At 36.6% G+C, this 18,562-nt stretch overlaps 1 protein-coding gene across 1 annotated transcript in view; it reads right to left on the bottom strand.

Moving 5' to 3' along the window:
- The window catches only part of SCN1A (sodium voltage-gated channel alpha subunit 1), a 92,677-nt gene that overhangs the window by 20,633 nt on the left and 53,482 nt on the right, over positions 1-18,562 (bottom strand). The window contains exons 17-20 of the mRNA XM_052664148.1: positions 10,318-10,438; positions 9,430-9,584; positions 7,565-7,738; positions 1,918-2,040 (exon numbers count right to left, since the gene is read on the bottom strand). Of these exons, the coding sequence (XP_052520108.1) occupies positions 1,918-2,040; positions 7,565-7,738; positions 9,430-9,584; positions 10,318-10,438 (573 nt within the window). The remainder of the gene's footprint in view (positions 1-1,917; positions 2,041-7,564; positions 7,739-9,429; positions 9,585-10,317; positions 10,439-18,562) is intronic.

The following is an 18,562-nucleotide window of genomic DNA, read 5'->3' as shown; positions in this document are numbered from 1 at the left end:
CACTATACGACATGCTTTACTTGGTAATATTGCATTAAAGCACATGCTTTGAAAAAGCGACAAAACAACGAAAATAAAATGAGTCTGATTTACGCTTTGACATAGCCATTGTGATTTTATGCTACTAGGGAAAAGAATAAAATGAGAGTTTCTGAATATATTCAAAGCTCACTTCTAAATTATAATCATCATTATTATTTCCATCCTCACCAGCATATATGTTTATATTTTTAACAAAGTCAAAAATTCCAAACACCAGAAACAAAAACACACAAATAGAATCAATAATCAGGTTACTTTGTCTTTACAATGCCAAATACGTGTTGAAACCATCAGCCATTTTAGGGTTGTATACATGCTGTCATTATGAGGCAAGAACTATATTTATAAATGCGATAATTTAAATGATGAGTTCATCTCCTATCAGTATCTATAGTGAGTTTATGTTTTTCAAACTTCAAGTTTCAAAATTTGGCCTCCCCTACAGCATAAAAAACATTATTGATCAAAATTATAGAGAAGGTCCTTTCTATAAAAATTAAAGGCCCACAGGGCCAGAATTGTTTCAGAAGTAAGGTGTTAAATATGAAAATGTCTGGCCTTTGGATTCATGGATTTAATCAACTTACAAAAGGTCAAACCTGAAATAATTATAAGAGCCTCAAATCTTTAGAACTGTTCAGATTTCAGAAAACTTTTCAAATGTGCATGCATGCTAAGTGGTTTCAGTCATATTCAAATATTTGCAATCCTATGGATTTGTAGCCCATCAGGTTCGTCTGTCCATAGGGATTCTCCAGGCAAGAATAGTGGATGGGTTGCCACTCCCTTCTCCAGGGGATCTTCCCAACCCAGGGACTGAACCCAGGTCTTAAGTCTCCTGCATTGGCAGGTGAGTTCTTTACCAGTAGCACCACCTGGGAAGCCCCTTTTCAAATGTGACTTCCAATCAAATGTTTTAAAAAAACATAAAAAAATCCTTTCAAGTAGAATATATAAAAATGATATTTTTCTCTATTTTAAGTGGAAAACAAACTTTATTTTCACATATCGTGAAGAGAATTTCAGTAACATTTTAGTAAAAATGTGAGGATCTCATAAGACTAGTGGCTCAGATGGCAAAGAGTCTACCTGCAATGCAGACCTGGGTTCTATCCCTGGGTTCAGAAGATCCCCTGGAGAAGGGAATGGCAACCCACTCCTGTATTCTTGCCTGAAGAATCTCATGGGCAGAGGAGTCTGGCAGGCTACAGTCCATACGGTCACAGAGAATTGGACATGACTAAAGCAACTTAGCACTTATATATAATCTTAAAGTCAATATTACTGTTTATATAGATTAAGATTAATACAGTTATAGGTTGAGGTTACATTAATATAACTTTTTGAAAACTTTGAAATTCAGTTAACTTTTAATATCTACCCTTGAACATTTAAATTAGGCTAACTTTGGCATTGTACAGACAAAATTTTGACAACTTAAATTTTTTTCTTTTATATGTAGGCATGATTCATATTATTTTCAGTAAAACTCATTGAACACAGTTTAGACCATCACAAATGAGAACCACATGATGTAGGATTTATTTTAGTTGATTATCATCATCATCATCATGACACATAGTACTTTAATATTGCATCTGCTTTTTTGTGTACAGGTTTGCAAGGAAACTCCCAAAATGGATTAAGAAATAAAGTCATTTTAATGAGCACAGCAGATAAATGATATTATATCATTTCAAAGGAGGCCTAAGTTCTCTTGCATATCACCGAGAAGTAAATATGCAACAGATAAAAAGATAAAGTAGCAATTTTGCAAGGATTTGCCATTCCTTTTGCATGCATGAGTTTTCCTTTTTTAAAATTTAGTTTAATTTTGGCTATATACAATACTTCATGTTCTTTCATGGTTCTTACCCTCATCCCTTCAAATCGTGATAAGGCTCTTAGAGGTCTCAGAGCTCTTAGTGTCCTGAGAGATTTGATGGCACCAAGTTCTGAGTAACCCAAGGCATTTGCTGTTAAACTGACCAATGAAACCTGAAAGCATACAAAAATAGATGAATAAAATTAGAATTATTGCCATTCAATACGTAGTATTCCATAACACAATTATAATTTATTACAATTATATTTTATTGAAGTATTGTGGCTCAGATGGCAAAGAATCTACCTGCAATGAATGAGACCTGGGTTCTAGCCCTGGGTTGGGAAGATCCCCTGGAGAATGGAATGGCTACCCACTCCAGCATTGCCTAAAGAATTCCGTGGACAGAGGAGCCTGGCAGGCTACAGTCCATGGGGTTACAAAGAGTTGGACAAGAGTGAGTGACTAACTTCCACAAGTGGTTTACTAAAAATATGTAAGCATTTATCTTCTGAATAATTATAAATAAAATCTGTTAATTGTTCAGTTGAGTCGCTCAGTCATGTCCAACTCTTTGTGACCCCATGAATCGCAGCACGCCAGGCCTCCCTGTCCATCACCAACTCCCGGAGTTCACTCAGACTCATGTCCATTGAGTCAGTGATGCCATCCAGCCATCTCATCCTCTGTCGTCCCCTTCTCCTCCTGCCCCCAATCCCTCTCAGCATCAGAGTCTTTTCCAATGAGTTAACTCTTTGCATGAGGTGGCCAAAGTATTGGAGTTTCAGCTTTAGCATCATTCCCTCCAAAGAAATCCCAGGGCTGATCTTCTTCAGAATGGACTGGTTGGATGTGGAGAAGGCAATGGCAACCCACTCCAGTACTCTTGCCTGGAAAATCCCATAGACAGAGGAGTCTAGTGGGCTGCAGTCCATGGGGTCGCTAAGAGTCGGACACGACTGAGCAAGTTCATGTTCGCTTGTCACTTTCATGCGTTGGAGAAGGAAATAGCAACCCACTCCAGTGTTCTTGCCTGGAGAACCCCAGGGACGGGGAGCCTGGTGGGTTGCCGTCTATGGGATCGCACAGAGTCGGACACGACTGAAGTGACTTAGCAGTAGCAGCAGCAATAAAATGTAAAAACTGCAATTTTATCAGAAAAGGCAAGCAATCGCTCAGTCCTGTCTGACTGTTTGCAATCCCATGGACTGTAGTCTACCAGGCTTCTCTGTCCATGGGATTTTCCAGGCCAGAGTACTGGAGTGGGTTGCTGTTTCCTTCTCCAGGGAATCTTCCTGACCCAGGAATCGAACCCAGGTCTCCTGCATTGCAGGCAGACGCTTTACCCTCTGAACCACCAGGGAAGCCCAGTAATAAAATGTAAAAACTGCGATTGTATCAGAAAAGGCAAGCAATCTCTATCCTGTGTTGGTTGGTATTTTCAATTAATGATAATTGATACCCTCAGAAATTAATGCACTAAGTCACATTGTTTTGAGGTTGATTTTTTGACAGTGATTTTTTTGGTGTCTTGCTAATACTTTGTGTTTTCACTTGCCTAAAGTTTGCTGCTGCTGCTGCTAAGTCGCTTCAGTCGTGTCCAACTCTGTGCGATCCCATAGACTGCAGCCCACCAGGCTCCCCCGTCCCTGGGATTCTCCAGGCAAGAACATTGGAGTGGGTTGCCATTTCCTTTTCCAATGCAGGAAAGTGAAGAGTGAAAGTGAAGTCGCTGAGTCGTGTCTGACTCTTTGTGACCCCATGGACTGCAGCCTACCAGGCTCCTCTGTCCATGGGATTTTCCAGGCAAGAGTACTGGAGTGGGGTGCCATCACCTTCTCCGATAAATAATGTAACTTAAAAGTAATTCCATCATGAAGTTTACTTAAATTTTTAATACTAATTTAGAGCCTCCTGTCATGGTACTTGATCCAAAATGGCCAGTCAATATTTATTAAATAAACTAACTAAATTTTATTTGCATGAAATATGCAATAACTAAGAAATAAAATTTTAGTTGTCTAATTCTTTAAATAAAGACCAAAGCCCTGTATCCAAATAGAATTTCTTTGGTTTGAGAATAGAATATTGGATCGTTCCAAATAAACTAAACACTATTTTTGCAAAATCTTCTATATTTTAGTGTATTAAATTGGTGCTTTTTACTTTACCTGAGATGTGGTATAATTCCTTCTGTCTTTTTTTTAGAGTGATACATTGAACCTTAAGAAATAATTAAAATAGAACCTTGAAAAATGAAAGTATTATTGTTGCAAAACTATAAAATTCTCTATAGAATTATTTTCCTAAACTATTTTGGAAATGGCTATTAAAAACCAACTTACAATAACAAAATCACTATTCTTCCACTAAAAAGTTCAGACACGTAATAAGTATAATAAAGAAAAGTAAAGCTTAGAAATTTTCAAAAAGTTTAAATTACATTTAGATTTAAAGCCTAATTTGAAAGTTTTTGAGGAGTTGAAATATGAAATAACTTCTAGTGTTTGAAATATCAATAGCAGAAACTTTTTTCTTTGTGAAATGCTGAAGCAATTATTCATTTGAGGTTTTTTTTTTTAATTGAAGTATAGTTGATTTCAGTATTCTATTAGTTTCAAGTTTATAACATAGTAGCTCAAAATCTTTATAGATTATATTCCATTTAAAGTTATTATAAAGTATAGGCTATATTCCTTGTGCTATACAATATATCCTTGTGAGTGACTTACTTTATACATAGTGGTTTGTACCTCTTAATCCTTTACCCCATCTTGCCCTCCCCCATTCTCTCTCCTCACTGGTAACCACTAATTTGTTCTCTACAGCTGTGAAATCTGTTTCTATTTTGTTTTATTCACTAGTTTGCTTTATTTTGTAGATTTCACATTTAAGTGATAACATACAGCACTTGTCTAACATTTCATTAAGCATAACAACTTGCAGGTCTACTCATGTTGTTACTTATAGCAAAAATCTCATTCTATTTCATGGCTGAGTAGTATTCTATTTAGCAGTATTATAAACCTTCTTTATCAATTCATTTCTTGATGGATACTTAAGCTGCCTCCACATTTTGGTGATTGTAAATAATACTGCTATGAACATTGGGGTGCATGTACCATTTTAAATTAATGTTTTCATTTTCTCCAGATCTATACCCAGGAGCGGAATTGCTGGGTCATATGGTAGTTCTGTTTGTGTTTTTTTGCAGAAGCTCCATTCTGTTTTCTACAGTGACTGCACCAATTTACATTCCCACCAACAGTGTACAAGTTGTTCCCTTTTCTCCACGTTTTTTATTTGTGGCCCTTTTGATGATAGCCTCTCTGACAGGTGTGAGGCCATATCTCTTTGTGGTTTTGCTCATTTCCCTGATGATTAGTGATACTGAGCATCTTTTCATGTTCCTGTTGGCCATATGGATTTCCTCTTCAGAAAAATGTCTATTCAATTCTCTGCCCATTTTCTAATTGGGACATTTGCTTTTTGATGTTGAGTTGTATGAGCTATTTATGTATGTAGAATATGAGCCACTTATCACTCTTTTGAGGTTTTATTTTTTTTCCCTAATTTACTCATTTCTTAGTAATGTTAAGCTTTTCAAATAGCTCTGGATTTGCCTTTGTTCAACAGAATTAAAGAGATATTGCATGGCTCTTAGCTCTACAAATACTTTCCATAAGAAAATTGAGTAGTTCTGCTGGATTATCATTTTAGGAGAATAAAATGCCTATGAAGTCTGTGGTATTTTGAAAATACATTTTTAAAGCTGAAAATATGCCAAACATAAAGCATGATGTTTGCCTTTAACAAATCTCAAAGACAGCTACTTGCTTTGGGCTGATGAAGTATTAATTGTTGAATACACCAACTCTGTGAAGGGCAATTGGTATATTATGGGCTTGCCGTAAATCTAGTTATGTTCTAGAGTAACTCCCCTCACTGCATGAAGTAGAGTTTTTTCACTATTCCCCATACATCTTATTTTCTATAATTTAGTTACAAGCTGTATAAGCTACTCTTTAAAAATATCCTTTACGAAAATCAAAAAGAATTTTTTTTCTCTTTTTTTTAATTTGTAGCACATTTTATTTATTTTTTTAATTAATTAATTTTTTTTTACTTTACAATATTGTATTGGTTTAGCCATACTTCAACATGAATCTGCCACGGGTATACACATGTTCCCAATCCTGAACCCCCCTCCCACCTCCCTCCCCATACCATCCCTCTGGGTCATCCCAGTGCAACAGCTCCAAGCACCCTGTATCCTGCATCGAACCTAGACTGGTGATTCATTTCTTATATGATATTATACATGTTTCAATGCCATTCTCCCAAATCATCCCACCCTCTCCCTCTCCCTCTGAGTCCAAAAGACTGTTCTATACATCTGTGTCTCTTTTGCTGTCTTGCATACAGGGTTATCGTTACCATCTTTCTAAATTCCATATATATGCATTAGTATATTGTATTGGACCCATCACTTCATGGGAAATAGATGGGGAAACAGTGGAAACAGTGTCAGACTTTATTTTCTTGGGCTCCAGAATCACTGCAGACGGTGACTGCAGCCATGAAATTAAAAGACGCTTACTCCTTGGAAGAAAAGTTATGACCAACCTAGATAGCATATTCAAAAGCAGAGACATTACTTTGCTGACTAAGGTCCGTCTAGTCAAGGCTATGGTTTTTCCAGTAGTCATGTGTGGATGTGAGAGTTGGACTATGAAGAAGGCTGAGCGCCGAAGAATTGATGCTTTTGAACTGTGGTGTGGGAGAAGACTCTTGAGAGTCCCTTGGACTGCAAGGAGACCCAACCAGTGCATTCTGAAGGAGATCAACCCTGGGATTTCTTTGGAAGGAATGATGCTAAAGCTGAAACTCCAGTACTTTGGCCACCTCATGCGAAGAGTTGACTCATTGGAGAAGACTTTGATGCTGGGAGGGATTGAGGGCAGGAGGAGAAGGGACGACAGAGGATGAGATGGCTGGATGGCATCAGTGACTCGATGGACGTGAGTCTGAGTGAACTCCGGGAGTTGGTGATGGACAGGGAGGCCTGGCGTGCTGCGATTCACGGGGTCGCAAAGAGTCGGACATGACTGAGAGACTGAACTGAACTGAACTGAATACTGTATTGGTGTTTTTCTTTCTGGCTTACTTCACTCTGTATAACCAGCTCCAGTTTCACCCACCTCATTAGAAATGATTTTTTAAAAACTGACAGTAGCTTCCACCATCATCACTGGTTTGTTTGTTTACTGAGTGCCTCTAACTCTCATGTACTAATATGATCATTTTATAGTGTCAGGAGCCAAGTAACTTAGTGGCACACAAAATCAGTGGTGGGGCTGGGGTTCAAACTCAACTCTGTTTGAATCATAATATTAATAAAAGTAACTTAAACATCATATCCTATTTCACCATTCTCTCTACAAACTTCTCATGTTTTCCCCCCAGCTTTTTATCTTAGATAACCACCATAAATCCCATCCTCCCAATGCTAAATCAGTACTAAATTAGCTTATTTATTACAAAAACTTCACTATTATTCAGTGAATTAGTTTAGTGTCTATTAAGTAGCATATCCTGTCAACATAACAGAGTGATCAAAGATTCACTATTTTGGAATTAGTTTCTAAATAAGACAAATTACCTTGAATGAAAGACAAAAATATGGAGGATACTTACATCAACAATTAAGAAGTCTAGCCAACACCAGGCATTGGTGAAATATGTTTGATAGCCATATGCCACCCATTTTAGAAGCATTTCCAGAATGAAAATATAAGTGAAAACCTTGTCAGCATATTCCAACATTGTTTTGATCGTCTTTCGCTGGTCAATATATATATCCTCAAATGCCTATAAAAAAAGTTACTTATTTCAGTTTTCTGAAACTTTTATGCTACAGCTATTATAGGCTGTTTTCCCTGATTACATAGTTTTTCCTGATTTTCATATACATATAGGGTAGAGGAAAAGTAGCTATTGATGTTTTTTTTTCTTCCTTTCAAAGATCTTTTAATGAATCAGGAGAAAAGTTATGCTCTCTATTGATCTAACTAAAAGGAAGAAATAAAAGCATGACTCTAAGGAATTAAAGTGACTTGTTCAGGAAATAGTTGTTAATGTCACGTCTTGATGCTGGTATCCCAACTTGAAGTTCTTTATTCTCTTTGTTTCATATCTTTTGCCTCCTCCTGTTAGCCTCTTTATTTTTTCCACAGAAAGGAGGTTGAAGAAATAAAAAGGCTTATACTTTTCATAAAGCAGAAATTATAATTGATCAATACATCATCTAACTTTACTATACATTGAGTTCATTTGTCCCCTTCATTTTGTTGACAGTTTATGTTTATCAGCAAAGATATGGTGTAACAAAGATGGTGGGATGAAATCCCTTCTCATTTAAACTATAATATGTATTCTTTTTCTAATATGAACCTCAATGATACTTTATATCTAAGTCTGTATTCATTTAAATGGTAAAAAAACTATTTCTTATCTAAAGTAGCATGTAGGTAAAATTTATTTCATCAGAGAAATATGCAGAAAAATATAGGCCTGTGTTAGAATCATACACTTTTAAGTTAAATAAACCTAAGTTATTGTGTTTCAGTTAAGTACTGTATCGTCTTTCCATCTCTGTCTGTCTGTCTACATCTATTTTATGGCTTAAGTAGTCTATTTGTGTTAGCATTTTCCTAAAGTGCTATCTATGTGCTATACTTCACATTTTTGTAAATGATTTTTACATAAATAGAAATTGATTCTGATAAAATGAACACTTTTATACACAGAGAAACCAATCCTTAAATGATTACTTAGGCACACTGCCCAGTGTTTATTGTTACCAATATTCACTGGTTTTGGAGTAACAAGAGAACACTGGATGCATTTCAAAAAGGACAGAGAAGTGGTCTTTAAGGACTTATCAACTGTCCATAAGGAGATAACAATAATATAATTCATAAACAAAATTCATCAGAACATAGAAATTATATTAACATATATACCCAGCCACAGGACTTTAACTACTCTGTATTATCATACTTACTTTGTTGTTAAAATATGAGTAATTAAATACTCATGTCCTTTGACTATCATGAATAAATTAGACAGATTTTTCTGGATTACTTAATAATAAAATGAAAGTTAATAACTAGTTAATTAGAAATGTGTGTATACATAATAAAAGTCAATGCAGAGCTGCATAGTTATACATTGTCTATAGTCTGGAAGATATGAAGTGGTGTTACTAAAAATGCCCTGGAGATAGGTAGAAAGATATGAGTGGATGGGTGGGTGGATGGATGGATATAGTGATGTATGTATGCTTAAGGAAGAAGTCATAAATAGAGATAAAAGTTCTGGGGTTATCAAACAGAGATTAATGGCTGATTCCATGGAAATGGAAATAGCTATACAATGAGGGTTCAGGAAAAATAATGCATTGGATAGTAAAAGAATGCAACAGAAAGGATTAATAAGTCATCAGTATTAGGTGATTCTAAAACTTAGTATTATAGCACTTTTGCTTAGTATACACTCACCAGTGCACCACTGCTAAGGAGAATCATGAAAACAATGAAGGTCTCAAACCAGTTATGTTCAACTATTCGGAAACACGTTCTTCTCAGATTCCACCATTGTTTTCCTCTCCCTTCTTCCACACTGATTTGACAACATTTGAATCTTTGCACACAGCCTGCAAATATAATGTTAAAAGGGAGCAGATAAATAACTTCTCCTGCTTCAGCGATACCCTTTGGCATGTTCTGGATTCATTTTCTCATGACTATTGCCATCTCCATTTTGCTGGGCTAACTCTGTAAGCCTAGGGTAGTAAGAACATATGCATTAGCGATGTGAAATTGTGAAAACTATTCAGCCCCTTATTTTCATGGGAAATACTAATCATGGAGAAAACAAAGCAATAAGTATGGATTTATTGTCCACACTGCACCAGACTCAACTAGGTATTGTGCAGGGATCAGGAGTAGGGCAATACTTATTTCCTGTTCCACCTAAGTATTGGAAACTGCTGTTTTCATGGAAAAAAATATGCTTGCAATTCCTTTGATAATAATATAAAAATTATTTTTAAAGTAAATGTGTATGAGAATTTTGACTAATGTTTAAGATGCTGACTTCTTGCAAAATCACCATTTTATCTGAAAAATTATGAATTAGTCATTCATTCTGACTACATTAAATGATCTTTTCTCCATGTTCATGGTTCCTTACACATGGCAGGTATAACCAAAATGTAATGATAGATTTTACATATGTTAGCTTATTAGAAGTAATTAAAATAGATTGACTACAATGTACTGCTCTATTCTGAGTTGTCCATTTTGGATGATCAACAGCTTTAAAAAAAGAAAAAAAAACAACTGCACTCTATAAATGTAAGATTAACATGAAGGTCATTATTTTACCTTCAGTAAAACAGGCTTCAGGTTCAAGGGTTTCCTCGGGTTCCACTACAGGCTGTTCCTCGGCAGGTGCTCCAATGTCCACAGTGCTACCTTCAGATGAACTACTGCTTTCATTAAGCTTCTGACCATGAGATGGACACAAAAAGTAAATCACTTTAATTTGGTCACTAAGAAATAGTCTAGCAAGAATACTATGAACTGATTTTGGATTCTCCTTGAAATAAAGAGATTTTTAAGATTAGAGCAAAAGAGTGATTGAATAAGAGGAGGAAATAAGAAAATAATCTATGGTAACCAGATTATATAAGGTATATTAAGATTCTTCTATATCTTATATATAAGATATATATATAAGATATATATATAAGATATATAAGATTATATAAGGTATCTATATTAAGGTATAAGAAAATAATCATTCACTATAATTTGCAGTGTATGAAATCAGACTTCTATATTTTGAAGTTACAAATGGCTATTGAAAATATGTACTAAGTAAACCACTGTCTTACGAACTAGAAAAGAGCCAAAAGGAAGGTTGAGGGAGGAGGAGTTAGTATAATTGGTATCATTTTAGAGATGATAAAACAAAGGCTTAGACAGGTTAAGTAACTTGTCTAACGTCATATAACCAGTAAATGAGAAAACCAAGATTTGAATTATTCCTGACCCCAATGTCCATCCCCTGTCTTCTGTGCAACTACACTGTTTCTGAAATAAGAGAAACAGTATATTCACATGCTTATAATTCTATAATCCATAGGAAAAATCCCAAGGTGAGTCTAACAGATGAAGAGAATCTATAATTCAATCTTGAAGTGACACAAAAACAAAAACATCTATCCATAATGTAAAGCAATAGTGGAATTTTACAATGATATAAATATTCAGTGTCTTCATGGAAATAATTTCATCAGATGCAAAAAAACTAACCTTCAGGTAGTTGTAGACATGAGTTCCTGTTTAATCTTTGTTTACAGTAATTCTTCCAAATGAATTAAACACTTGTTAGAAAACAAATGGCATAATAGTAACTTAAGCACAAGCAATAATAAAACATTTTGGTATAATATTACTTTAACTCAGAGAAATTTTTTACAAGTACTAGTTGAAAAGTCTTTAAAATTTTGAGGCAAATCCTGTTCTTGCTTATCATAGTTCTTCACATATAGTGCCAAATATCAGACTTCATATCAAACTTTGTATCCATTAGTAAATATCATTATTGGTCACCCAGACTTCAGTTTTTCAATTAGCAACTGTGAGTACTAAGATGAAAAGATGTGAACCTAAAATAATATAAAGTCAATTTGTTTCTGTCTATTGCTTGCCACACTAAATATCCTCCTCTGTTGTGTCCTGCCTGTGTTGTTGTTCAGTTGCTAAGTCATGTCTGACTCTTTGCAACCCCATGAATTGCAGCACGCCAGGCTTCCCTGTCCATCACCAACTCCCAGAGCTTGCTCAAACTCATGTCCATAGAGCTGGTGATGCCATCCAATCATCTCATCCTCTGTCGTCCCCTTCTCTTTCTGCCCTCAACCTTTCCCAGCATCAGGGTCTTTTCCAATGAGTCAGTTCTTAGCATCAGGTGACCAAAGTATTGGAGCTTCAGCTTCAGCATCAGTCTTTCTAATGAATATTCAGGGTTGATTTCCTTTAGGACTGACTGGTTTGATCTCCTTGCAGTTCAAGGGACTCTCAAAGAGTCTTCTTCAGCACCAAATTTAAAAAGCATCAATTCTTCAGAGCTCAGACTTCTTTATGGTCCAACTCTCACATTCATACATGACTACTAGAAAAATCATAGCTTTAACTATATAGACCTTTGTTGGCGAAGTGATGTCTCTGCTTTTTAATATGCTGTGTCTTGCCTAGATGATGATAAAATAAATTGATACTTTTTTTCTTGGTGTATAGTTACTCCAGGTCTTACTGGGTCATACTTTCTTCAGATGAGAGCTGTTGCCAGTAAACTCATCTTTATTCTTAAGATGGGCAAAATAAAGGACAGAATGGTATGGACATAACAGAAGCAGAAGATATTAAGAAGAGGTGGCAAGAAGACACAGAAGAAATGTACAAAAAATGGTCTTAATGACCCAGATAACCACAATCATATAATCATTCACCTAGAGCCAGACATCCTGGAGTGTGAAGTTAAGTGGGCCTGAGGAAGCATCATAATGAATAAAACTAGTGGAGGTGATGGAATTCCAGCTGAGCTATTTCAAATCTAAAAGATGATGCTATGAAAGTGCTGCAGTCAATATGCCAGCAAATTTGGAAAACTCAGTAGTGGCCACAGGACTGGAAAATGTCCTTTTTCATTCCAGTCCCAAAGAAGGGCAAGGCCAAAGAGTGTTCAAACAACCACACAATTGTACTCATCTCACATGCTCACAAAGTAATGCTCAAAATTTTTCAAGCTAGGCTTTAACAGTACATGAACCAAAAACTTTCAGGTGTACTAGCTGAATTTGGGAAAGGCAGAGGAACCAGAGATCGAATTGCCAACATTCGCTGGATCATAGAAGAGCAAGGGAATTCCAGAAAAACATCTGCTTCATTGACTATGCTAAAGCCTTTAACTATGTAAATCACAACAAACTGGAAAATTCTGAAAGAGATAGGAATACCAGACCATCTTACCTTCCTCCTGAGAAATCTGTATGCAGGTCAAGAAGCAACACTGAGAACAGGACGTGGAACAATGGACTGGTTCCAAATTGCAAAAGGAGTATATCAAGGCTGAATATTGTCACCCTGCTTATTTAACTTCTATGCAGAATACATCATGCAAAATGCTGGGCTGAATGAAGCACAAGCTGGAATCAAGCTTGCTAGAGTATCAATAATCTCCGATATGCAGATGACACCACCCTTATGGCAAAAAGCAAAGAGGAACTAAAGAGCCTCTTGATGAAGGTGAAAGAGAAGGGTGAAAAAGTTGGCTTAAAATTCAGCATTTAAAAAACCAAGATCATGGCATCTGGTCCCCCATCAATTCATGGCAAATAGATGGGGAAACAATGGAAACTGTGACAGACTTTATTTTCTTGGGCTCCAAAAATCACTGCAGACAGTGACTGCAGCCATGAAATTAAAGACTCTTGCTCCTTGGAAGAAAATCTATGACAAACCTAGGAAGTATATTAAAAAGCAGAGACATCACTTTGCAGACAAATGTCTGTCTAGTCAAAGCTATGGTTTTTCCAGTAGTCATGTACAAAGGTAAGAGTTGAACCATAAAGAAGGCTGAACACTGAAGGGTTGATGCTTTTAAACTGTGCTGTTGGAGAAGACTCTTGAGAGTCCTTTGGACAGCAAGGAGATCAAACCAATTAATCCTAAAAGAAATCAACCCTGAATATTCATTTGAAGGACTGATGCTGAAACTTAAGCTTCAATATTCTGACCACCTGATGCAAAGTGCTGATTCATTGGATAAGACTCTGATGCTGGGAATAATTGAGGGCAGAAGAAGCGGGCCACAGAGGATAAGTTGGTTGGATGGCATCACTGACTCAATGGATATGAGTTTGAGCAAACTGGGAATTAGTGAAGAACAGGGAAGCCTGGCGTGCTGCAGTTCCATGGGGTTGCAAAGAGCTGGACACAACTGAGTGACTGAACAACAACATTCTTAAGAATATTCTTAAAAATTAGCTACTCTTGTTTTAAAATCAAGCTTTATAATATTACCAGTTATTATACTTCAAGGTATAATCCCCCTTTAATGCGTACAGTTTGGAATCAATCTGGGAGAAATTTTAAAAGGATATAAAAGATGATTAAATGACCATTATTAGTATTACAATGGAAGATATGCTCTTAGAAAGTTCCCAGGTTTACACAGGTGATCCTTTAGATGTTTATAAATTAATTTCCAAACACAATTTAAGCAATATAAGTATATCCCATGGTTTGTTTGGACTACGGTAAGAAAGCAGAAGTGTGTCTAGCGTCACTGAAACTCAACCTATATCAATTAAAGGCATGACTTCTTTTTCCTCTCTTAAATGTACTTTTTAAACTAAGTTCCTGATTCTGTTTGAAATATCTCTTAGCACCTAGACTCAAAATCATCTTGCTTACTCTTATTTCAAATAATGACAGTGAAGTCAAATTTAGTTATACCTTTGAAATACTCTGCTCAGTTTCATCTTCCTGATTCCTAGGAATGCTCTGTTCACTGTTGTCACTTCTGTTTTGGACAGCTATAAATAATAAATTCACCATTTATTCTAGCCTTACCTAATACTAGACCCTTGTGAACCACAAAGGCCTGAATTATGCTAGTTACCCAATAAATATTTGGTGAATGAATGAGTGCCTGTACTGAGAAGTTTCTGTCTCCAGCTTGGCGTTCCAAGCAAATTTCCCAGATCTGTCTTTCACAGAAGCTGTAATTTAGTCACGGTGAACTTCTTTAATGTTCTCTGGCTTTTAGTAATATAGTGGTTTTTGCCCATCATTTTGGATGAATAATAATTATTCTATCCTCACCCACTTTATCTGCACAATTCTTTGGGCACAGACTGCTTTTTATCTAGCCCACCTCCATGCTAATTGACTTACCAAACTAACAATGCTTGGCATTTTCGCTGTAAAACACAATGACTGATACCAGTAATATGCTATTTTCTCAGGAGGTTGGCTATACTGTAGTACATCTCTGCTTCCACCTGGTGAGTTGTATGCTTATCAAAAATAAGCTGTTTGTTTTCAAATCAATCTGTACTATTGTAAATTAATATATTATAATTATGGAATTTACTCTTGCATAATATGACAAAATGAGTTTGCAAACAAAGTTACTATATTCATAAAAACTAAATTGAAATCATTGGATAAAATTAATAAAGGCAAATCCCTCAAACACATACAAACACATAAAAGCTTGTCGAAGTTGCTATATAACACAGAGAACCCAACCTGGTGCTCTGTGGTGACCTAGAGTGGTGGGATGAGGGTAAGGAGGGGGGTTCAAGAAGGAGGGATATATGTATAATTATGGCTGATTCACATTGCTGTGGAGAAGGAAGTGGCACCCCACTCCAGTACTCTTGCCTGGAAAATCCCATGGACAGAGGAGCCTGGTGGGCTGCAGTCCATGGGGTCGCGAAGAGTCAGACACGAGTAAGTGACTTCACTTTCACTTTTCACTTTCATGCATTGGAGAAGGAAATGGCAACCCACTCCAGTGTTCTTGCCTGGAGGATCCCAGGGACGGCGGAGCCTGGTGGGCTGCCGTCTATGGGGTCGCACAGAGTCGGACACGACTGAAGCGACTTAGCAGCAGCAGCAGCAGCAGATTGTTGTATGGCAGAAACCAACAACGTTGTAAAGCAATTTTCTTCCAATTAAAAAACAAATTAAAACATAGCTTGTTGTAAAATTAGGTGTGAATAGGTTACTTTTAAAAAGGGTATGCTGTTGTTGTTCAGTTGCCCAGTCATGTCCAACTCTTTGCAACCCCGTGGACTGCAGCACATCAGGCCTCCCTGTCCCTCAACATCTCCTGGAGTTTGCCCAAGTTCATGTTCATTGCATTGGTGGTGCCATCCAGCCATCTCATCCTCTGATGCCCTCTTCACCTTCTGCCCTCAATCCTTCCCTGCATCAGGGACTTTTCCAATGAGTCATCTGTTCGCATCAGATGACAAAAATACTGGAGTTTCAGCTTCAGCGTCAGTCTTTCCAGTGAATATTTAGGGTTGATTTCCCTAAAGATTGACTGGTTTGACCTCCATGCTGTCCGTGGGACTTTCAGGAGTCCTCTCCAGCACCGCAGTGTGAAGGCATCAATTCTTTGGCGTTCTGCCTTCTTTACGGTCTAGTTCTCACAGCTGTACATGACCCCTGGGAAGACCATAGCCCTAACGATACAGATCTTTGTCAGCAGAGTAATGTCTCTGCTTTTCAACACAATGTCTAGGTTTGTCCTCACTTTCCTGCCAAGAAGCAATAATCTGATTTCATGGCTGCAGTCATCATCTGCAGTGATTTTGGAGCCCAAGAAAGAGGAAATCTGATACTACTTCTACCTTTTCCCCTTTTATTTGCCATGAAGTAATGGGGGTGGATCCCATGATCCCATGATCTTAGTTTTTCTAATATTTAGTCTTAAGCCAGTTTTTCACTCTCCTTCTTCACACTCCTCATGAGTCTCTTTAGTTCCTCTTCCCTTTCTGCCATTAGAGTGGTATCATCTGCATATTTGAGGTTGTTGATGTTTCTCCTGTCTATCTTGATTCCAGCTGGTAACTCATGCAGCCTGGCATTTCTCATGATGTACCCAACATATAAGTTAAATAAACAGGGTAACAGCATGCAGCCCTGTCATACACTTTTCTCGGTTGTAAACCAATGAGTTGTTTTATACAAGGTTCTAACTGTTGCTTCTTGGCCCAAATACAGGTTTCTCAGAAGACAAGTAAGATGGTCTGGTATTCCCATCTTTCTAACAGCTTTCCACAGTTTGTCATGAAAAGCTCTCTAAGAGCTTTTCACAGTCAAAGGCTTCAGCATAGTTGATGAAAGGGAAAGAAATGTTTTTTTCTGAAATTACCTTGCTTTCTCTATAATCTAACAAATGCTGGCAATTTGATCTCTAGTTCCTCTTCCTTTTTTAAACCCAGCTTGGACATCTGGAAGTTCTTGGTTCCCATAATGCTGATGCCTAGCATGCAAGATTTTAAGTATGTCCTTACTAGCATGGGTGATGAGTGATGAGGATTGACTTTTTCCAGTCCTGTAGCCACTGCTGGGTCTTCCAGATTTGCTGATATAACGAATGCAAAACCTTGATGACATCATCCTTTAGGGATCTAAATAGCTCTGCTGGAATTTCATCGCATCCACTAGTTTGATTAAAAACAGTGTTTCTTAAGGTCCACTTGACTTTGCATTCTAGATAGAATGTCTGGCTTTGGATGACTAACCACACCATTGTAATATATGGGGTATAAATTTCTGGAACGATGCTAAATTCAGGTTGCTTTATAAAGTTCTTTATAATCTTTGTCTTCTGAAAAAACCTAAACTAGAATCATAGATGATGAATTATAGATATAGCTCATAATAAGCAATGATATAGAACTTGAAACAATGATCTCAGGCTAGAACAAGAGGCCCAAGGAGATATTTTAATGTAAGTATGTATCATTTTTCAAAATGAAGCAGTTTAATATTTGGGATCCAGAAGGAGTTTGTATGCATGTTAGGAGTGGGACATGATTACAAATTAGATTTTTAAATTTAGTATTCATATATGGTTTAAATATGTCCCTAAAACAACATTTTGCAAAAGAAGCCTGGTAAGCCACACCCTGGCTGACCCCTTTGATAGACCCTGATTCTCACACTAGTGAGGGAAACTTGCCCCAACTTTAAATCATACTGACATCAGACAAAGTGACATGTGAATGTTAGAAAAAACAAACCACAGGCAAGTGGACTCAGGCCAGCTAATCTACTCTAGATAAACTATGCTACCACAAGAAAAATCTTAGTGTTTTTCCTTTAAGTTTGTACATAATGGAAATAAATAGAATTAGTGTGGAAAAGAAAGACCAACAAAGCTGATACAGAAGAGACTGAGCTGAGAAGCGTGCCTAGACAGTGCAGAGGAGGCAGCAAGGGCTTTGCTTGATGAGCCTAATAAAGAACATTAGTAGGTAAATTTGAAACTAAAAAATAAGTAACAAATGTATTAAACAAAAATAGATTAAATAACAACATTAATAAATTGAACCCAAGCTTGTTGAGTCATTGGCATCATCTTAGGATCCTGCTGATAATACTAAAGTTCATATGTTTTATTGATTTTTTCCCTAAGAACCACCTACTACACTAATATCATCGGCTATATTAATTTCTCTTCATTCATGTACCCTTTGTTTTGTTGTTCTATTTCTAATTTCTCAAATTAAGTTCTATGTCATGTTCTTTCATCCGTTCTTGGTTATCTTTGTTAACAGTGAGATATTCAGAGGGTGTATGGTCCAATTTCATAGATTTTTGAGAGAAAAAGGTCTTATTTTCTAAACAGTTGTTTATATATTTTATTTTCTACTTAACCCAACATTTGCTTGGGAGGAAACTCTTAAATCCTCAAATGGTTATATTTTTTTCTGTTATTTTATTATTAATTTCTAGTTTAACTGCATTGTGATTAGATAATAACCCTATATGACATCTTCTATCTTTAATTTATTGGTATAATAACCCTACAGTGTCT

Source organism: Budorcas taxicolor, chromosome 2, assembly GCF_023091745.1.
Source record: "Budorcas taxicolor isolate Tak-1 chromosome 2, Takin1.1, whole genome shotgun sequence".
Taxonomy (NCBI): domain Eukaryota; kingdom Metazoa; phylum Chordata; class Mammalia; order Artiodactyla; family Bovidae; genus Budorcas; species Budorcas taxicolor.
The sequence above is the reverse complement of the archived record's forward strand: the minus strand, read 5'-3'. Positions and strand labels throughout refer to the sequence as shown.